This window comes from Gossypium arboreum, chromosome 1 (assembly GCF_025698485.1).
Source record: "Gossypium arboreum isolate Shixiya-1 chromosome 1, ASM2569848v2, whole genome shotgun sequence".
NCBI lineage: Eukaryota > Viridiplantae > Streptophyta > Magnoliopsida > Malvales > Malvaceae > Gossypium > Gossypium arboreum.
In genome coordinates, this window is record NC_069070.1 from 43905149 (window position 1) to 43927674 (window position 22526).

General features: G+C 34.8%; 2 protein-coding genes and 1 non-coding gene across 4 annotated transcripts; all 3 read left to right on the top strand.

The window, feature by feature from the left end:
• Positions 1 to 713: 713 nt before the first annotated feature.
• On the top strand, positions 714 to 5416 carry LOC108465242 (probable potassium transporter 17). 2 transcript variants are annotated; one of them, XM_017765564.2, is made up of 8 exons: positions 714 to 1094; positions 1441 to 1660; positions 1963 to 2205; positions 2291 to 2341; positions 2516 to 2776; positions 3321 to 3373; positions 3455 to 3824; positions 4208 to 5416. In XM_017765564.2, the coding sequence occupies exons 1-8, from the start codon at positions 951 to 953 to the stop codon at positions 5056 to 5058; spliced, it is 2193 nt and encodes a 730-aa protein (XP_017621053.1). In that variant the 5' UTR covers positions 714 to 950; the 3' UTR covers positions 5059 to 5416. The 2 variants fall into 2 exon arrangements, with proteins under 2 accessions (XP_017621053.1, XP_017621055.1); XM_017765566.2 differs by having other exon boundaries at positions 2035 to 2205.
• Positions 5417 to 6053: 637 nt separating this feature from the next.
• Positions 6054 to 9449, top strand: LOC108465243 (transmembrane 9 superfamily member 2-like). The gene is made up of 7 exons (XM_017765567.2): positions 6054 to 6359; positions 6544 to 6584; positions 6680 to 7265; positions 7360 to 7497; positions 7627 to 7783; positions 7886 to 8370; positions 9013 to 9449. Exons 1-7 carry the CDS (start codon positions 6202 to 6204, stop codon positions 9230 to 9232), a joined length of 1785 nt encoding a protein of 594 aa, XP_017621056.1. The 5' UTR covers positions 6054 to 6201; the 3' UTR covers positions 9233 to 9449.
• A 12559-nt stretch (positions 9450 to 22008) lies between these two features.
• LOC128282365 (small nucleolar RNA R71) lies at positions 22009 to 22115 on the top strand. Its single transcript, XR_008272625.1, has one exon. It is a non-coding gene; the product is annotated as a small nucleolar RNA R71 (small nucleolar RNA).
• The last annotated feature ends 411 nt before the right edge of the window (positions 22116 to 22526 follow it).

Below are 22526 nucleotides of genomic sequence, written 5' to 3' on the forward strand. Positions count from 1 at the left end.
AGAACTCATCTCGTCAAAATTATTTTTTCAAAACCCATCTAGTCAAAATTATTTTTTCAGAACCCTTGAACACTAAAAACCTTAACAATAAAACCCAAAACCCTAAAACAGACCAATAACCCTAATAATAAAATCATTTTTTCCCAAAACCTTAATTAATAAACACTAAACCCTAATTGAAACCATAAATACTAATTTATTAAACCTTAAACCCTAATTAAAATGCTAAACCCTAATATGATAAACTATAAACCCTAATTAAACAATTAAAACCCTAAAAAAGGGGAAAAACGCGCTAACTTGGACGCGTTTTCCCTAACGCGTTGACCTAAATGCATTTTACTGGTCAGGGGGAAAAAGTGCTGAGCTAGACGCACTATATTGGTTACAGAAAAAAAAACGCTGATCTGGACGCACTTTACTGATTTTTCCCCTAAAAAAGGCACTAACTGGACACGTTTTTGTATAATTAACCCATTTCCATAAATTTGAACAAAATTAGCCCATTTCTATTATTATTTTATAAACTGGACTTTAAACCTTATATATTTATATTTATCTATATAGTTTTGAGAATTTTTAAATAATCTAAAATTTTAAAACTTAATTTGTTTTAATGTTAATATTAAATTAATTAGAAAAAATAATTTTTATAATTATAAATATTGAAATTTATAATAAATTATGTAAAAACAAAAATCACAACATTGGCAATCCCTATAAACGCGACAACTTATGGACAATGTTACCGCCACGCAACTCTCCCCTATGAACAAGAAGTGTAAAGGAGGTAACTCCACGAACCCTGATCACGACATTCGTATACCTGTCCATATACACCTCACCCGCCAATGAGCCCTTGCCGTGGCCCTGTGTTTTCTAAATATTGACTGTACTTACAGTTTCTGGTCTTAATACAACAAAAGCGCCAAAACAGGTTGTACATCGGTATGGATTTACAGTCAGGGGCGGCTGTCGCTCTACCCGAGCTTCTCATTGATTCCGCTTCTGACACTAGTCATCACTTGGACTGTCTTCACTTCCCTCTCCACAATACCACCGATTCGGTAATGCTTCAATCCTCCGACAACAAGGTAGTTTTTCTTACCACTGCTCATGTCTGTTACACGTTTATGCTATGTTCTTTCATGAGGGATTTCACTTGTTTCCAACTTTTGAGATTCTGGGTTTATACTTATGCTTTCATTTCACTTTGTTCTATCTTTCTCTATCGGTTTTGCTTTTTGTAGACTTATATTGTTTTGCTTCCTTTTGTTTTAGATGTTTCAACCTGATTTCTTGTGAGTGTCTTTCATTTACAAATTCAGACAGTTCTATTTTGAATTCTTTTGTAATATAGTTTTGATCTTTGGGTTTTGAAATCTCGTCGATTTGGAACCGGATTTATATATATTGACTTGATTCTTTTGAAATCCGGAGACTGGTAGATGGAGCAATCTGTTACTTGCATATAAGACACTAGGAGTTGTATTTGGAGGGCTTGTGACATCCCCATTATATGTATATCCATCAATGCATTTAAATTCTCCAACGGAAGAGGACTACTTGGGAATCTATAGCATCATGTTTTGGACTCTTACTCTCATTGGGGTTGTCAAGTATGCCTGTATAGCTCTTAAGGCTGATGATCAGGGTGAAGGTATGTACCACTGTTGTGTAGTTAACTTTTAGAATCTCTGTGATAGTGAGTTAGCCTCCACGGTTTATTTCTGTATGATTCCCTTTCCAAGATGCTTTTTCTCTTTTAAGCAAGATAATGTCAGTGCTTTAATTGAGTTATTGTTTTATGATTCTATGTTCTCATTTCGCTTTGGGGGGGGGGGGGGGTGTTAAGTGCTTATGCTTATTGAATCATAATTTTCGTAAGATATTACTCAATTTGCATTGATGGAAGAGGGACATGAATATTTTTCACTTGGCCAAAAATCTGATTGGATGCAGGTGGAACATTTGCCTTGTATTCCTTACTCTGTAGAAATATTAATATTGGAATCCTTTCTTCAAAAAGTTCAGACGTAAACTCCAGTCAATCACGTTGTGTACTTAATGAGGACAACAGACAGAAAAGCAGACTTGGCAAAGTTTTTGAAACAAGTATGGTTGCCAGAAGGGCGTTGCTTTTCATTGCTATGTTAGGTACATGTATGCTAATCGGTGATGGTATTCTTACTCCTGCAATCTCAGGTTTGTTTCCAGAATTATTTCTTTATTCCTGTTTTCTTCATCAGTATTCGAGTCTGTCATACATGACGTGCAAATATTTTGACAGTGTTGTCTGCAATGGATGGACTAAGAGCACCATTCCCTTCTATCTCCAAATGTAAGTATATGAAGCTTTCAAACTCAGGAGTGTTAATGTCTTCTGTTTTCAAATAAATTCTTCCTGTGCTAGTGCGTTTACTCATGACTAGATAGTTTTATGATTTTCTTATTAATTTATATGTGAGCAATCATCCTCCTTTAGCTTTACAAGTTGCTGATCTGTGAATTGCAGCTTTAGTAGAAGCTCTTTCTGCAGTGGTTCTTTTTATTCTGTTCCTGCTGCAGAAATTTGGAACTTCTCGAGTGAGTTTTTTGTTTTCCCCTATCATGGGTGCATGGACCTTGAGCACTCCACTTGTTGGAATTTATAGCATTATACATCACTACCCCAGCATATTCAAGGCTTTATCACCATACTACATTTTCCATTTCTTTTGGAGAAATGGAAAAGAAGGCTGGTTGATGCTTGGCGGTACCATCCTCTGTATCACAGGTAAATTTTTTTTATACTTAAGTTCTATATCATCATTGGTAAATAAGTTACAGGATTGTTTCTACCACATATGTTAACTTGAACAAGACTTACCAATATTCGAGCAACGCAAACACAAACCACTATCTGCACATTGGTATATTACGTTTATAAACCTTTAATATATATTTTCAAGAAAATTCAACAAGACAATAAGGAGAAAATATAGCTAGGGAGACAGCAACTAGATATCAATGCTGATTTGATGTGCTGGGCTTTCTTGTAATAACATGTAAAGGCTTTCGGTTGTCCAGAAGGTGTCCCAGGGATGCTTAGGATAATAGGTGTATGTATACATGAGAAGAAACTAAAGTTTGATGGTAGGAAATGCATTGCGTTAGTTACATAGATTAGTTCTTCAGTTGCAATAGCAACAGCTTTAATCTTCGACTGAAAGTTTGTTGGATCCTGAAGTGCGTACATTTTTTGCTTCATTTAAGATAATTTTCTTTGTACAGCTTAAAACTGATTTCAATACCCTTATCTGTTTTAAAATATCATACAGGTTCTGAAGCATTGTTTGCTGACCTGGGTCATTTTAACAGAAGTTCCATTCAGGTAAATTATGTGTATAACTTGTATCACCTCTTAGGCTTCCTTTTCTGCATCTGAAATGGCTTTCTCACTCCTTTCCCACAGATAGCTTTCTTATTTACAATCTACCCGTCATTAATTTTAACGTATGCGGGACAAACAGCGTATTTGATCAAGAATCCAAATGATCATATGGATGGATTTTACAAGTTCATACCAAAAACAATTTACTGGCCAATCTTTATCATAGCCACGTTGGCTGCAGTTGTGGCAAGCCAATCACTTATATCAGCTACCTTCTCTGTCATCAAGCAATCTGTTGTACTGGATTACTTTCCTAGGGTCAAAGTAGTGCACACGTCTTCCAACAAAGAGGGAGAAGTATACTCCCCAGAAGTCAATTACATCCTTATGGTTTTCTGTATTGCAGTTATACTTATATTCGGAGATGGACAAGATATCGGCAATGCTTTTGGTATGGTAAAATTCAGCATTTTGCACTCAGCGTCTATTATTATTGCTTAATATTTTAACAAATCTCATGATGTTTTCTGGTACCTTATAGCATCTCATCTCAGCAGTACCATATAATGTTGAAAATTAGAGGGTAATGACTAATTAAATGGAAGCATTGTTGTTATTTTCTCCAGAAATGGTGTTTCTAACATCATCTTGATATTATTAGCTTTTAACCTAAGAAGCATCAAAACCACATAAAAACTGAAAAATGGAAGAAAACCGGTCTCGCTTATTCTTGTTTCTATTATGAATGCATCTTTTCATTTTATTTTTTTCTGGTTAAGCAAACTATTAAATGTTTTCTTACAGTCCTGCTAATTTATAAAATCTTGCTTTCAGGTGTTGTTGTTAGTCTCGTCATGCTCATAACAACTATATTGTTGACACTGGTCATGATCATTATATGGAGAACACCGTCATTGTTAGTTGCATTGTACTTCATCATCTTTTTTATGATGGAAGGTGTATACGTTAGTGCAGTTCTGACCAAAATTCCTGAAGGTGGATGGATTCCATTTGCCATATCTTTTATACTTGCCTTCATTATGTTCGGTTGGTACTACGGGAGACAGAGGAAGATACAGTATGAACTAACTCACAAGATTGACTTGGGAAGACTTGGAATGCTGTTATCTGACCCGAGTGTGCAAAGGGTTCCCGGATTGTGCTTCTTTTACACTAAAATACAAAACGGATTGACTCCCATCCTAGGACATTATACTAAAAACATGAGATCGCTTCACAAGGTTACTATTTTTACAACACTTAGATATCTACTGGTTCCTAAAGTTTCTCCACATGAGAGGATTGTGGTGAAAGAGTTGGGCCTTAGAGGAGTTTATGCATGTGTGATTCAATATGGTTATGCTGATTCCCTAAACCTTGAAGGAGACAACTTTGTTAGTCAAGTTTTGGATAGCTTGCAAGAGCATATAGAAAACTGCTCCAGTTTACCGTCTGATCATATGCCAGTTCAAGAGGAGATTTCAGAACTGAGCGAGGCAAAAACAGCAGGTGTAATTCATGTTCGAGGAAAAGCAAGGTTTCACATAGGCAAGAGCACCAGCTTCTTTGACAGATTCATGCTTGCCTTCTACGAAGTGTTGCACAAAAACTGTAGGCCTGCACTGCCTGTTCTTGGGGTGCCGCTGCCGCAGTGTCTGGAGGTTGGGATGTTTTACGAAGCTTGAATAGATGATTGTAACAGGCACATCAAGTACCAAGTTCACTTCCACGGAAAAAGAAGAAAAAAAATTAAAGTATATGTTGAAGCTTTACAACCAAGCCATATCAGATTGTGAGTTGATTCATCCCATTTTTAGCGACTTGTTCCATGGTTAAATTTTGTTGTTAGTCCTTGGACTATGCATAAATGTTGATATAGTTATTGTGCTTTAATTTAGTTGATTTTAGTTCCTATTTCAACTTTTGAAAATTTAGTTTAGACTAAACAGTAACTGTTAAATTCAATAGCAGCCTCCATATGAAGTACTCCTTGTTTGTGACGACCTCCATGGTGTTAGTATGCTAAGAATGGTTATTGTATAACTGTTTGTAGTCTCGTCTTTTCTTGTAAAAAAAAAAAGTCATTACATAGCCATTATTTTATACAGTCAGGTGGTTGACTCCACCACTACGTACTGTTTCTCCAAACCAAAGAGGCAAAACTACCTTAGGTGATGGGCTTTACACGGATTTTAATAGGTTAAATTATGTTAATTGTTTTTGTATTGTGATAAAATTTGAAATTTAATTACTATACTTTGAAAGTTACAAATTAAGTCCCACTTTTTTAATTTAAAAATTTCAGTTCCATCATTAAAATTATAAGTATTTTCGGTTAAAAGTTGTTAATTTGGCATATTAATTAAGTTTTCCTAATGTAATGCGACATATAATTGATGGAAAATAAACATGTTATATTGATAAATTTTAACTGAAATTTTAATGAAGATAATGACTAAACTAAAATTTATAAATTGAAAAAGTGAAAAGAATTGAATTTTTAACTTTTTAAGTTAAAGTATAGACACTAACATTACACTTTAACCATTTTAATATCATCTAATTTTTTCTACTGTAAATATTATCTAATTTTGCTTATCTAGATTCAATTCAAATTATTAACAACTTTTTATTATTATAATAAATAATCTAATATTATTTACAAAGAAAAAGAAAATGCTATATATCTCCGTATATGATATGTGATGTGATATACCCACTTTTTGTTTCTCTCTCTTTTTTTTCTCATCATATGTATATATTGCATTGCAGAATTTCACAAATCCTTTCACACATCTTCCTTTTTCTCTCATTATTATCCTACCCAAATGAGAAACTTTGGCAACTCTCCGGCCTTTGTAATCCTCGGAGTTTTTATCCTCTCTTGTGTTTCCCATGTTAGATCCGACGCCTCCGACCACCGTTACAAAGAAGGTGACCCTGTCCCTCTCTACGCCAACAAGGTCGGCCCTTTCCACAACCCCAGGTGGTAACCCTTTTATTTCCTTCCTTCATTACTAGATCTGATTGTTGCTCGTCTTTACAATTCAATGCCTTCATTCCATACCCACCTTTGGAACATTCAAGTTCCAATCTCATATTTACAACTTTTTATTTTTTTGGATTGGGGGTTTATTCTTCAAATTATTTATTTGTTTGTTTGTTTCCAGTGAAACCTATCGCTACTTTGATCTGCCCTTCTGTTCTCCAGGTTCTTTTTTTTCTCTTGTTTTTATTTTTAAATTAGATCTTAAGCAATTCAATTTAGATTTAATAAATGGTGTTGGTTTTTGGAATGGAATTTAGATCATGTAAAGGAGAAGAAAGAAGCATTAGGTGAGGTATTGAATGGAGATCGACTCGTCAGTGCTCCTTATAAACTGAATTTTAAAGAGGAAAAAGATTCTTCCGTTGTTTGTAAGAAGAAACTTTCAAAGGATGAGGTTGTCTTTTTCCGAAAGGCGGTCGAAAAAGATTATTATTTCCAAATGTACTATGATGATTTGCCTATCTGGGGTTTTATTGGCAAAGTTGATAAGGAAGGAAAAGCTGATCCCAGTGAGTACAAGTATTACCTTTACAAGCATATTCAGTTTGATGTACTTTATAACAAGGATCGTGTTATTGAGATCAGCGCAAGGATGGATCCACATTTGCTCGTGGACTTGACTGAGGATAAGGAAGTTGATGCTGAGTTTATGTACACTGTGAAATGGAAGGAAACTGATACTCCTTTTGAGAAGAGGATGGAGAGATATTCCATGTCTTCTTCTTTGCCGCATCATTTAGAGATTCATTGGTTTTCAATTATCAACTCTTGTGTGACGGTTCTCCTTTTGACTGGTTTCCTTGCAACAATTCTCATGCGGGTCTTGAAGAATGATTTCATTAAGTGAGATCTGTTATATCTTTCCTTATTTGGATATAATTCTCTTACTTTTATTTCTTTCATTTTGTTGCTATAAATATTTGATTTGTTATAACAGGTACGGTCAAGATGAAGAAGCAGCTGATGATCAAGAAGAGACTGGATGGAAGTATATTCATGGAGACGTATTCCGTTTCCCAAAGTACAAATCTCTCTTTGCTGCTGCTCTCGGATCTGGAACACAGCTGTTCACTTTGTAAGGATTCCACGTGTTTTGTATTTTTGTTTCTTTCAGAATTGTGAAGTGACTTTTAATGCATTCCTAAATCTATGTCAATAGTTGATGTCCCTCTCTAATTTCTTTGAAACTTTGTATGCCTATCAGAACGGTCTTCATTTTTATGCTTGCACTGGTTGGTGTCTTTTATCCATACAACAGAGGAGCTCTATTTACTGCCCTGGTGGTAATATATGCCCTCACGTCAGGGATTGCAGGCTACGTAGCAACTTCTTTCTACTGTCAGCTTGAAGGGACAAACTGGGTATGTCTAGATGGTTTTTTAGTATGAAATGTTAATGTGGTGTTTCTAAAATTTATGGTTCTAAGTGGTCTAATTTATTTACATGATTTCTCTGATAAACAGGTTAGGAATCTGTTATTGACTGGCTGCCTTTTCTGTGGGCCCTTGTTTCTTACATTCTGCTTCCTTAACACAGTTGCCATTGCATACAGTGCAACTGCAGCACTGCCTTTTGGAACTATTGTAGTAATAGTCCTCATATGGACACTCGTGACATCTCCATTGCTTGTTCTGGGTGGTATTGCTGGCAAAAATAGCAGGGCTGAGTTCCAAGCTCCTTGCCGCACCACGAAGTATCCTCGAGAAATTCCACCATTGCCTTGGTACAGGAGTGCCATTCCTCAGATGGCAATGGCTGGATTTCTTCCATTTAGTGCTATTTACATTGAACTTTACTACATATTCGCCAGTGTCTGGGGCCACAGGATCTATACTATATACAGCATCTTGTTTATTGTATTCATAATCCTTCTGATTGTCACAGCTTTTATAACTGTGGCTTTGACATATTTCCAACTTGCTGCTGAAGATCATGAATGGTGGTGGAGGTACATAAACTTTATTTTTGTATTCATCTCTCCGATGCTTTTTGCTTTGCTATTTTGAAATATTATAAAAAGTGCAATTTCATATTATATCTTATCTCTCTTCTACTGCTCCCCCTGTTTGTGATTCATGACAAGTAGTTTGCACGCCAATTAGCAATTTCCTGAGACTTTCTCAGCTTCTTTCATTTAGCATGGATAAAAAGTTGAAGAGAAGCAAAGCACCAAGTCCCTTTATGCTTTGTTACGGAAAATTTGTTAACCAAATGGTTAAGTTCATAATTACTTTCCTACTTTGTAGCTCAACCTTTAGATTAATGAATCTTCCATCCTCACTTGTGTCCTTAATACCTAGCAGAGCCTGAATTCTGTTATAGTTTTTTATGGCACTGGTTTATCTGCAGGTAGATAGTATGTATTTCTGCTAGATTTAAAGAGTATTTTACCTTGTTTTTCAATTATCAGTAACTAAAGTTAGCATGAATTGTTCATCAGCCTAGTTGTATCATGGTTTTGGTTGATCGGTTCTTTTCGTTTGTTTGACCTGTTGGATTACAAAGTTTTCTGTTTTAGTTGAAAATTTAGTGGAAGCTGTCTGTTTTTATCTGCTTGATTTAATGATACCCTGCTCTTAATTTGTAACAGGTCTTTCGTCTGTGGTGGATCAACTGGTCTCTTTATCTATGCCTACTGCTTGTATTATTACTATGCACGATCAGATATGTCTGGTTTTATGCAAACCTCGTTCTTCTTTGGTTACATGGCGTGCATCTGCTACGGATTCTTCCTCATGCTGGGGACAGTGGGTTTCCGTGCCTCGCTATTCTTCGTGCGTCACATATACAGGTCTATCAAGTGCGAGTAGGGGTTTTAATTGTCCCTTGCCATTTCCCAGCAATTCTGTCAGAGAAAAAAATCTATGGTAATGTCAATTAACAAATGAGGCATGCTTTGACTATGCTTAATGGAGATCTACGAAATCATTGTGTTTATTAATATTTTGACTGTACGTAAAGATGTTGACAGATTTGTGTAGGTTGCTGTTACTTTAATACCTCTTTGGCTCTTTTCAACCAACCAAAGATCTGTCCTGTCCCTTTACTTGATGCAGAAATCCAGTTTTCTTTAACAGTCTAGTTTATTATTATTATTATTATTTGGGATCAATAAATAGGTTAATTATTCTGTTCACTTTCAATGGACTAAAAAAAGCTCTATAAGCAGATTTAAGATGATGTTAAATGTCTTTTTAATTAATATTTTATTATACTTTAAAAATAAATGGCATCAATTTATTCTGATAGTGGAGTGTTACAGTGGTAAAGGTTGTGAAAATAGTGATTTCTTAATTTTAATAAAGTGTAGTTAAAATGTTCCGTTTATACATGTTAGAATTAAAAATAATAATTTAAATGATATTTAAATAAATACATAAAATATAAATTTTAAATAGTTTTAGAAATTGTTTATGAAATCTAAGTTATATAATTAAAAGCATATAAAATATTCAAATTATAAACAAATATAATTTTTTAGTTTTAAATATATACTATTATATTAAAAATTCTATCACACGTGTAGAAACTACATATTTAGAGGATAGAAATGTATTTGAAAATAATATATGATAGAAGTAATAAAGTGTGCATAATAAAATAAAATGTATAAAAATATCTAAATAAATTTTAGCTAAGTGGTAAATTAAAATTTTACTAATATAATTGGTTTAGGTTTAAATTTTACTATATTTTTATTAGATTTTTAAAATAAAAATATTAAAGTACACTCGAATAATATAACTTATTTTAATTACGGAATGTCATTTTTGTAATTTTCCTAATTGAATTGGTGACTCTGTTGAGAGTAGCACCAACTCGTTAAGAGTTTAAATAATAATATCAATTTGTAACTTCAAATATATAATATTATATAATATTAGATATATAAAATAATTGCATATTTGTTTAATTATAAATTTCATCTCTTTATCTATATAATTTATAATATATATAAAAGCACAAGTTTAGAAAAAAATTTAAATTGACAAAGATATCTTTTATTGTTAACTATATATAACATTAAAAAATTATTGATATTATTATGTGATAATAATAAAAGTAATACTTATTAATATGAAATTAATTAATTTGGTCATATCTTTACTTCACATAAAAATAACATAAAATATTATTAATTAATAAAATTATCAATCTATAAAATCATTGAATACAATTAGATAAATTGAAAATAATAAAAATACAAAATATTAATTGAATAAATATGCTTTTTATATGTAAATATGATTTTTAAAAATTGATAATAATTAGTCAGGTTAGAATAATTTTTTTATAAATAATAAAAATTAAATCTATAAATATGATTTTATTTTGAATATGATAATATTTATTTTATTAATAATGTTTCTATTAAATCTTAAATATAAAACTAATAGATAAGTTGTTTGTTGATAACAAATTATTAATAATTACAAATATTTTATTAATGTTACAAAATAAAGAGAGATGGAGAGAATAAAGAACAAAGAAAATATGAAAGTAATAGAGAATGTACTTTATTAATTAAAAGGGATGATTACAATGCTTCACCAGAATCTCTATTTATAGGCATAAGAAGTATAAAAGAACTAGAGATCTAATTCTAATAACTATTATAATTTAAAGTACATTGAAACTTCATCTTGATCATGATGGACATCCATTTAATAAGATATTCATAACACTCCCCCTTGGATGTCCATTGGTAGATAATGTGCCTTATTAAAACCTTATTAGGAAAAATCATATGGAATAAAAAACCAATGAAGGAAAAAGAGTACACAAATTATAATATGTATAATATGTTGCCTCATTAAAAACCTTACCAAGAAAACCCAATGGGACAAAACCTCGGTTTAAGGGAAAAAGAGTGCAACGCATATTTTACGTATTCAATCTTGAATACTAGTTTTTCAAATGACTATTTGAATGTATTTGCTAAGCATTTTCTTTTAAAAGTCATGAGTGAGGGAAATTTGGGAAAATATTGTAACAGCCCGATTTTAGGGCTAGTCAGAACAGTGGTTTCTAGACCACAAATCTGAGGTCATAAAATTTATTTTAGTACTATTTTGAGATCACATCATGATAATATGATTGTGTAAAAATTTTGTTAAGAAATTTTATCGTTTGAATGCTCAATTTGTGAAAAACGACTAAATCACGTAAAGTGCTAAAGTTGTGTTCTGTTAGCTAAATGTGTTAAATATCTATAGAACATAAAAGTTGAGGTCCTTATTGAGTAATTAGACTATTATATGTGTGACTGGATGTACATGGAGTGTAATAAATGAAAAGTCAAGGTAGGTGGGGTTTGGTAGTTTGATGACTTAAGATAGATTAAATAAAAGAAAATAAAAATGGTCACCTTTTTCATTTCCTTCATGCACCGAAAATTTAAACAAGAATAGCCATTTGGGAGCTTGAAATTTTGACAAAGAGAAACCCTCTACATGTAAGTCATTTTGGTGTTAGTTTTTGTTGATTTTTATGTTTTTGGAACCCTTTTGTAAGGAAGATTGCACTCTGACTGTCACAAAATACTGTACTATTATCGTGATGTAGGCAAGTGTACCTATCGAACAGTAGTATAGTTTTAGCAAGACTGGATTGTCAAACCCAAAGGAACTAAAAGTACTAGTAATGACTGTCTTTTTATTATTTGGCCTAAGAATAAAGAGGTTTTTGTTTTAACTAACTGATTATCCAAACTAAGAACTCACAGAGAATAGAATTGGGGAATTGCTTTTGGGGAAAATCAATTGACTTAAGACAATACCTAAGGAAAAATTCACCAAGACTTTACTTGTTATTCTGGCTCCGAATCGGACGATTTATTCATTTAACTTGTTCCATAGAGATCCCTAAGTTATGTTATTATCCCTATTTAAGGCTAATAACGTCTAATCCCTAGATTGAATATTTGAGACTTTTCTCTAATTAACACTCTAGGGTTGCATTAACTCGATCTATGGATCCCTTTATTAGGTTTCACCTTAATCCTGCAAAATCTTGTCACCCTATGTCTAGGCGCGCAATCAACTCCGCTTAATTATGACAAATGTACTCTTAGACAGGGTCGATTCCTCCTTTGAATGAGAGCTTATCCTGAATCAGTATCCTGGGATATCAAAACAAGAATTAAGAACACATAATTAAGAACAAGTTAAATATTTATCATACAATTCAGAAAACAATAACAAGATACGTCTTAGGTTTCATTCCCTTAGGTATTTAGGGTTTTAGTTCATAACTAAATAAGAAAATCAGAATGATAAAGAATACAAAACATAAAGAAAACCCAAAACTCCTGAAAGGAAATTGAGGAGAGATCTTCAGTCTTGATGATGAATCTGGCTTCTGAGATGGATCAATCGGCTTTCTTGAAGTAATTCCTTACTCCCTCCTCTCTGTCTCCTTTTTCTTCCTCCTCTAGGGTGTATTTATAGGCTTTGGGATTCCTAAGAGCCCTCAAAATTAGCCTTTTCCAAATTGGACTCAACTTGGGCTTGGCAGGGACACGCCCGTGTAACATGCCCTTCTTCGATTACTTCAGGCCATGTTCAAGCCTGCCAAATTGACACGGCTGTGTGGTCTGCCTGTGTGGGGAGGTCCAGGCCGTGTTGATTTCGTACTTTGGCACATTTTCTCCGTTTTTGGCCTGTTTCTCGTTCCTTTTGTTCTCTTATGCTCTCTTCAGTATAAAACATGAAATTAAAGCATTAGGAGCATCGAATTCACCAATTCTAATGGGAAATCATCCATAAAATGCATTAAACATGGGGTAAAAATATGTATAATTTACGGTTTATCAAATACCCCCACACTTAAGCATTTGATTGTCCTCAAGCAAAATTCTCAACTCATAATCAAAATAAATTCTTCTCAACTTATAATTTCTATCGATAATATCTCAAAATAATCCATAAGTAATCATACATTGAGAATTCAACTAAAAGAACATAAAAGTTTCAAACATTCCAAGTTGAGCATTTTCTCCTGAAAACATAGGTGTCTCTCCTCATTTAAGTAATTACCTTTGATTCGAAATATCAAAAAGTTTCACATCCTCACTAAAGATTCACTCAAATCACTCGAGGTGTTTTAAGGACAATAAATGAAGCACTCAATAGTCAATAATGAAAAGTCATTACCATAAGCTTGCATGAAAATCAAATCTCCACCTCTGATAAATTGAGATGAAACATCAATCAAAATGTCTTTAGAGGGTTGTAATGAGGCTTGGTTAGGGGGTGTGGTCACAAGCTGAAAGAAATGGTTAGAATCGAGATTGAATTGAAAAATTGCCTAACTAGAAAATGAGTTAATCTTCACTTGCGTACAACAGAGCTTCTTCTCAGAATATGGAATTACTAATATGTATACATAGTTTGTTTGTTTTTTAATAACAAGTTAAATAACATAGACTAACTATTTAGAACAAAACATAGCTAAGCAATCCATTCAACTCAAATCTAAACAAAAATAGGGATTAATTTAGGGGATTTCAAAAATAATGGGTTAAGGGTTAACATTAAGGGTAATACAAGGAATGGCTTTGTTAGGCCCAAGGGGGTTTACTAGGGGTTAATCGTGGAGGTAGGCTTTTTATGGCATGACTGGGTTAATCCTAATTGCCTTAATCATTTTGACATATCAAATCAAATGGTGTGGTCTCGACATGCATAATCAAGCAAGTTCTAGAATAACAATTCAATACTGACGTACTCAAAGCAATAATAAAAGTGAGTATGAAAGAATTAATAGATACTCAAAAAGCTCAAAAATCTAATAAAAATTATGGCTTTTTGATGTTTAAAAACTTGTGAATTCCAACTCAAAGTAATACCTAAACTTTGGGGAAACAACCTAAGATTTTAAATTCTTAAAAATCAACTCATCATGCTTGATTCTCTAATGTCTTAAAGTTTAAACAATCAATGCATAATTGCCTATGTTTTAATTCAAAATCTATCAATCAAAATCATAAATCAATTAAAATTTATATCAATCAAAATCATAAATCAATTAAAATTTATCCTAAATATGATATGACATCTTTTCAAGAGAACAAGGCAATAATTCAGGGATTTTTCTGATAATGAAATAAATATCCCCCCACACTTAAGACGTACATTGCCCTCAATGTACAAAGATAGATATTAGAGTATAAGAATAAGAGAGGGAGAGAAGTGAAACTTCCTGTATGATGAATTCCTCGAACTGGAGTTTTAGAGAGTAATCGGTTCGAGAGTGGAGGTGGATACTCCGGCGGTCGTAAAGGTTCATTAGTCTATATGTCCTGCGCCAAAAGAATATTATATCTAGTGGTAGCTATGGTCGTGGTCGAGCAGGACATGGCAGTTGTGGAGAACCTTTCCCGGTAGAGTTTTAGTTCCTATGTGATGAGCTTAAGAGCTTTATATAACTGTGATAAAATTAGGAACTTTTTAGGAGATATAAGGAAAATTAATTACTCATATGAAATAACTGAAATTGATAATTAAAAATAAAATTCTAAAATCCACTAAAATTAAAAGTAAAAAAGTAGTTTTAATAAAAACATAAAATAATAATAAATAAATGTTTTTGAACATCTTTATCGCTGGATGGTTCACGAGGTGGGACTGGCGATGAGATGTGGAGGTGCTGACAAATCTGCTGTAGAGTAGCATCAATGTTGTCAAATTGTTGAAAACACTACTGCTCGAATCGAGTGAGGCGCTCAGAGATGTCAGCGTATGAAGCCGCCGCATGAACTAGACGAGAGGGTGGTGGTGGCTGAGTCGGTGGGTCCTCGTGCTGTAGAGGGACATCATCAGGAATGTCCTCGTAGACCTCCTCCTCGGTAGATTGGGTGAGACGATACTGGGGAGGGTAGGTTCCTCGGTGCCTCTCGATCATCCTCATGCTAAGCATGCTCGAGATGCCTTGTGGAGACATCTGGCCAATGAGGGTGAGGGATGATTCTTGGGCTGCGATTTTAAGGAGCCCCAAGTGTCAAGCCAACCGAGTAACATAGGGGTTGATGGAGATGATCCCCTTCCTATGCTGCTCCGTCTGATGCTGAATCGCGAGGGCGATGAAATAGGCAAGGTCGATGACATACCCGTGCGGCATGCACCATACGAAGTAGGCATCGTGAGTGTTGACGAAGCCAATGCTCTCTCGCCTCTCTGTAATCGTGTGAGCCAAAATGGCGTGTAGGTACCTCAGGGATGGTGGGAGAACTGATGCCTTGGAGTGGCTAGGATTGTAGGAGGCTGCGCCAGGGGCCAAAGTGTGCCAGCACTTCGAGGTAGAGAAATGTATGTGGCGAATGAGAGTATCTAAGTCATTCTGCTCATTGAACTCTTCCGTATATAAACCCAGTATCATACAGAATTCTGGGACGCTGAGCTGGCGAACTAACCCACCTAGGCGAAACTAGACCGTACTGGGATCATCGTAGTTCGTCATTACGGTCTGGAGATGGAACATTAAGCAGAGTTCCATCGCGAGCTCGAGGTATGTTGGTTCGATAATCCTAAAGAACAACTCCCAAGGTTCGGTGGTTAAGAGGGCTCGAATCGTATCAGCCAACTGAACTTGTTCTACGGTAGCCCAATCGATGTAGTGGCCCGCAATTAAAGGTCAGGCCCAGAGTATTTGGAAAAGTTCTTCTTGGGACCCCTGGGGGAACTGAAGGAGAGGGTGACGAATTTTTGTGGCTGGACCCGCGGAAGATAACGCTCCCTTCCTTTTCTTCGAAGTAGGTACGGTAGTTTTCTTTCCTCATGAAGACGACATGGTACCTGCAATCAAAACCCTTAATTCATCTTGAGGAATTATCAAAGTAAAATGAAAATAATTTGGAAGTAACAAACATAATTTCAGTAACTACTAAGACTAACACATTAATCAAGGCAATCAATTGTATGGCATAAAAATTAGCAACGAATTTCATGGAATGCAACATGTGTGACGGATAAAAAAGTGTTAACACTAAAGGCATGAGTATGTATATTGTTATAATCATGAATGTTTACTCCTACTAATTAAATAAAGTAGAGGAATCACATAAAGAGTAGGAATTTGAACATGAAAACAAAATAACTTGTGCTATAAGTAAAATGTAAGTGATAGAGAGATGAAAATAATCATGAAAAATGCATGGTACTGTGATAACTAACATGAAAAATGAGTCAAGTAAAGGGGGAAAAGTAAACAAACGCTAGGAGAGAAATCAGGTGTAAAAAATGAAGTGGGAAGCGACGCACGGGCGTGGTAGGGAGGCCGTGTGAACTTGCAGCAACTAGGGTTAGGGTTTTTGAATGGGGAAGAAAGTGAATAGTGCATGGTATTTATAGATTTTGGGCCACACGGCCATGGCATACGCCCGTGTTCCCCAATTTTTGCCCGTGTGTTTCACATTTTTCCTATTTGGGCGTGTTTAAAATTCATCCCATACCCATGTACCTCAGGCATTTGGGTTCACACGGCCGTGTCACACGACCGTATCTAGTTTTGTTCGCTTTTCCCACGCCCGTGTGTGCAAGCCCTACACCCGTGCTAGTTTCTCAGTTTCAACCACGGGTCTTCCACACGGGCGTGTCACACGCCCGTGTTGTTTTGGCAGGCTCACCCACGGCCATGTCGCACGGCTGTGGCATTTTATTGAGCCCATGTTTGGGGAAATGCTTGCCCTATTTACACACAGCCATAAGCACGCCCGTGTGCTTGGTCGTGTCTCTGTGGAAAACCTGTATTCAAGAGCTCCGTTAGTAAGTTAGATGTTGAAGACTAAATTTTTAAAGAAGTTAATACAGTTAGTGCTCGGGTTGCCTCCCGAGAAGTGCTTATTTATAGTTTAAGCTTGACTTACCTCTCCGTTGAATGATCATGGTGGTTCGAGGAGTTTATACTCCTCATTCCTGCTATCAATCTTAAAATAAGGTTTTAAACGGGTGTTGTTTACCTTAAAAGTGCCGAACTTGGGATGACTCACCTCCAGCGTACTGAATGGAAAAATGCTGAGTACCGTAAGAGGGATTTCTTCATTCTGTGTGGTAGTGACAATGTAGGGATCCGCGGCATCTAGTAAGACTTTATCTCTAACCTTAAGTTGATTTGGAAAGGTATCGAGCTCGTTCTGGCGTAGTTTCAGTTTATCGTGTGTTCTCGGTTTATGTGTTCACCATTCATCTAGCTCATCTATTTGCAGCCTTCATTCTTCAAGAATAGATCCTCTACTATTGTTTGAGAGTGGCTCATGTACTTCCTTCAGACTTATCACCTGCAAAGTGGGTTGTATCATGTGGTCAGTTTTAATAGAATGGTTTAGACAATCACCTTCAATTTTCGATGTGTTGTCAGAATTGCAAGCTTGAAGGGTGATTGTTTCGTCTCCTACGCGAAGCGTGAGCTCACCTGTGCCAACATTAATAATTGTTTCAGCAGTTGCTAAAAAGGGCCTTCCTAAAATTAAAGGTGTGTTGCTATCCTCCTCTATGTCTAAAACAATGAAGTCAATGGGGAATATAAATTTATCGATTTTTACTAGCACATCTTCAATAATACCCCTAGGAAATCTTAAAGTTTTATCTTCTAATTGAATGCTCATCCTAGTCTGTTTGGGTTTCCTGAAACCTAATTGTTTAAACATTTTGTAGGGCATGACGTTAATACTAGCCCCTAAATCAGCTAATGCATTATTAACATCTTAACTACCGATTAAGCAAGGAATCGTAAAACTCCTGGGATCTTTTAATTTGTTCGGTAGCTTACTTTGCAGAGTAGCTGAGCACACTACATTTAGTTCCACATGCGACGCCTCATCCAACTTCTGCTTATTTGCTAAAAGCTCTTTTAGAAATTTCATTGCGTTTGGCATCTGCGATAGGGCTTCAATAAATGGTAAGTTAATATGTAGTTTCCTTAAGAGAATATTTAGTTTTCTTAAAAGTTTAAGGAATTTACCAAATTGTTCATCTGAGCGGTCTTTCCTTGTCGCGTTGGGGTATGGCACACGAGGCTTATATTCGACATTCGCCGATTTGGTTGTATTTTGATCTACCTCACCTTGACCTTTGCTTACCACAGTTTCTTGCATCGGTTCTGGTTCAGGCTCCACAAATCCTTCTTCATCTTGAACATTAATCGCGTTGACCTGTTCCCTTGGGTTGGGTTCAGTATTACTTGGCAAACTACCTTGTGGTCATTCGAAAATTAGTTTGGAAAGCTAGCCTATCTGAGTTTCAATCCCTTGGATCCACACTTGTTGATTTTTAAGTGTTGTCTCGGTATTCTAAAAATGGGTTTCTGACACCGATATAAACTTTGAGAGCATCTCTTCAAGGTTCGGCTTCTTTTCCTATTGGTAGGGTGGTTGCTGAAAACCCAGAGGATATTGTGGTCTTTGATTTCCTTGACCGCCCCATGAGAAATTGGGATGGTTCCTCCAACCTGCATTGTAAGTGTTACTATATGGATTGTTTTGAGGTCGAGGATTATTACCCATGTAATTTAATTGCTTGTTATCCATGTTGTGGCCATAAGGTTGGTATTCTGAATGGCTTGTTCCACCTCCACTTGTAACGCCCTCACGCCCAAGACTGTCGTCAGAGTCGAGCTTGAGGTGTTACTAAACTTAATTCATTAATTAAACAGCTCAAACAATTTATTTAAAAATTTCCAGACAAGCTGGCTAACTACGTCACAATCGCTTAAAAATTCATATCTCAAGTTTTGAAACTTGAAATTAATATCCGTAAATTTTTATTGAAACTATACTCATATATCTATCTAATAACTTTTTTATAGAATTTTTGGTCAAGCAAATTAGTACAGTTTAGTAGTTAAAGTCTCCCCTATTTTAGGGTTTGACTACTCTGACCCCTGTTTATTACGAACCAAATATCTGTCTGTACAGAGTTTTAATGATTATGATGTTTATTTCTCATAAAACTAGACTCAATAAGGAATCTTTACATATAAATTACAACTTCTAATTATTTTTGTACAATTTTTGGTGAATTTTTAAATTCAAAATAGGGGATTTAGAGACCACTATGACCCTGTTCCACCAAAACTTAAATATCTCATAAAATATAACTCATTTACCTGTTTTGTTCATCCATATGAAAATAGACTCATCAAGCTTCAATTTCATAACTTATTCATCATTTAATTTCATTTCTAATATTTTTAGTGATTTTTCAAATTCACATCACTGCTGCTGTATGACTCTATTTTATGGCCAATTTTACCATTCCAAGGATTTTCATGGTTTAGTTAAGACATAAAGCATACATGTTATCATATATAAACTTGATTAGCCATTCCAATAGCTAATCATTTGCAAGCCCTTTTCTTACCAAACCATAACCATATCATATGATCATTTATACAAAGTGAGTATATTGCTATACATGCCACACTCAAAATATACAAGTCATTTTACCAATTTAGGTCTTCGGATAGTGTAAACGAGCCTTCGACCTATCCCGATTCTCAAGCCAGCTTGTCAAAACTACAATGAAGGAAAAGGAGGGAGTAAGCATAAATGCTTAGTAAGTTCACATGCAAATAACAAGTAACATAATCATGCCATTCAACATAAACATTGTTTGTATAAACAACACCAAGACATTCATGTTACATTTGCATTTAATATCTTACTACAATTTCATCATACTAAGTTCTCAACCAGAGGATTTAAACACATACCTGTCAAATTTTCTTATTCACCACACTTACCAACATGTCACCTTCGTATTAGGCATTCTCCTTATTCTATTAGAGATCTCCCGTTGAATACATCAGAATATGATTTCGGATACACGAATAATGTGCACATAAGTGCTATACTCATAGCTAAACAAGCTCAACATCTTTTGAAATCTATGTAGCCAAGCTACCATGTAACCTGCCCATAAACGAACTCGGACTCAACTCAACGAGCTCGGATGCCTAGTTACATCTCACGAACTCGGACTCAACTCAACGAGCTCAAAACTCAACCATCCTAGTGACATGTCACTTGTACCCTAATCTATTCCCAAGGTTCAAACTGGATTCTTTTCAATTACACATTTTGATCGCTTCTTCGAAATGTAGAAACCGATACTTGCTAACATCTCATACTTATCAAGTTGTTCACATAATTTGCATATCACCAAATAATACACAAAACATCATATTTCATCATAATAAATGTCATATAAATAACATTAAATCACTTAAAATAAAAATTATGTTACCTTATTTACACATGAACTTACCTCGATACAAAATATTAGCAATCGAGCCTATTCCTCGTAAACTTTGTTTTTCCCTCGATTGCGACTTGAATCTCATTTCTTTTGATCTATAATGCCAAATGAATTTATTTAATACATTCATTCATCAAAACAGCCCTTAATACGAACTTTGGCAAAATTACCATTTTGCCCCTAAACTTTCACATATTTGCACTTTTTTCCCAAGGCTCGTAAATTAAACCTCATCCTATTTTCTTATGTTTTATGACATGCTGATCATTTTTCCCTTCTATGGCAACATCAAATTCACACTCTAACATGTACTTATAAATATTAGGTATTTTTACTGATTAAGCCCTTTTACTCTTTTTCACTTAAAATCGAGTAGCACAAGTTGTCTAGCATAATTTAAAACCTCGTATTCTATCATAAAACACCAAAATACACAAATTTCACCTGTGGGTATTTTTCCAAATATGAACCCTAGGTTGAATTATTGCTAGCATAAGCTAAATCGAGCTACCGGGATTTCAAAAACATAAAAGTCATTAAAAATGGGCATAGAAATCACTTACAATCAAGGCTTAAAAGTGTTGAAACCCTAGCTATGGTGGAGAGCAAAATTTTGCAGCAACTTATGGAGAAGATGATCATTTTTGTGTTATTTTTCCCATTTTATTTCATTTAATATCCAAATGACTAAAATGCCCTTCCTTACTAAACTTTCAAAAAATCCATCCATGTCCAATTTTTGTCCATAAACTTAGAAATTGGTCAAATTTCTATTTAAGACCTCCTCATTAATATTCCAAAGCAATTTCATACTAAAAATTCTAGAATGCAAGTTTTGCAAATTATTCGATTTAGTCCCTAATTTCAACTTAAGCACTTTATGCATAGAATTTCGTCACGAAATTTTCACAGAATCATGCAATCATATCATAAACCTCAAAATAATTATAAAATAATTATTTCTATCTCGAATTTATGGTCACAAAACCACTATTCCGATTAGGCCCTAATTTGGGATATTACATCCACTTGCTTCGCACTGCATCACTGGGTGAACCTGTGAAGAACTAAGAAAACCATCAATCTTTTTATTTAAAAGTTCTACCTGATTAGAGAGCATGGTGACTGAATCGAAGTTATAAACGCCGGCTGTTTTCATTGGCTTTGTCCTCATGACTTTCCACTGATCGTTATTCAATGACATCTCATCTATAAACTCATAAGCATCTTCAAGTGTATTATTATTGATGGTTCCACTAGCAGCTGTGTCAACCATTTTCTGAGTTAAAGGATTCAGACCATTATGGAATGTTTGAACTTGGAGCCAAAGCGGTAACCCATGGTGAGAGCACCTTCTCAAAAGATCATTGTATCTCTCCCATGCATCGTAGAGTGTTTCTAAATCCATCTGTACAAAAGAAGAGATATCATTACGTAATTTATCCGTTTTAGCCGGTGGAAAATATATTAGTAAAAATTTTTCGGTCATTTGTTCCCAAGTAGTAATTGACCCTCGTGGTAACGAGTTCAACCACTGTTTAGCTTTGTTCCTTAATGAAAAAGGGAATAGTCAAAGATGAATGGCATCATCAGAAACACCATTTATTTTAAATGTATCGCATAGTTCCAAGAAGTTGGCTAAATGAGCGTTAGGATCCTCATCCTGCAAACCATCAAACTAAACAAATTGTTGTATCATTTGAATAGTGTTAGGTTTTAATTCAAAAGTATTTGCAGCTACAGCAGGTCTAACTATGCTCGATTCAGTTCCTGTTAAAGAAGGTTTAGCATAATCATACATAATGCGTGGAGCAGGATTTTGATTAGTTGTAATTGTAAGACGTAGCTGATT

Bases quoted from the DNA above. Each gene is read 5' to 3' on its own strand.
- LOC108465242 (XM_017765564.2), top strand. From the start codon at position 951: ATGGATTTACAGTCAGGGGCGGCTGTCGCTCTACCCGAGCTTCTCATT. The intron at 2,206-2,290 runs GTTTGTTTCCAG...ATATTTTGACAG, and splicing joins TCTTACTCCTGCAATCTCAG to TGTTGTCTGCAATGGATGGA. The intron at 2,342-2,515 runs GTAAGTATATGA...TGTGAATTGCAG, and splicing joins ATTCCCTTCTATCTCCAAAT to CTTTAGTAGAAGCTCTTTCT.
- LOC108465243 (XM_017765567.2), top strand. From the start codon at position 6,202: ATGAGAAACTTTGGCAACTCTCCGGCCTTTGTAATCCTCGGAGTTTTT. The intron at 7,266-7,359 runs GTGAGATCTGTT...TTGTTATAACAG, and splicing joins TTGAAGAATGATTTCATTAA to GTACGGTCAAGATGAAGAAG. The intron at 7,498-7,626 runs GTAAGGATTCCA...TATGCCTATCAG, and splicing joins GGAACACAGCTGTTCACTTT to AACGGTCTTCATTTTTATGC.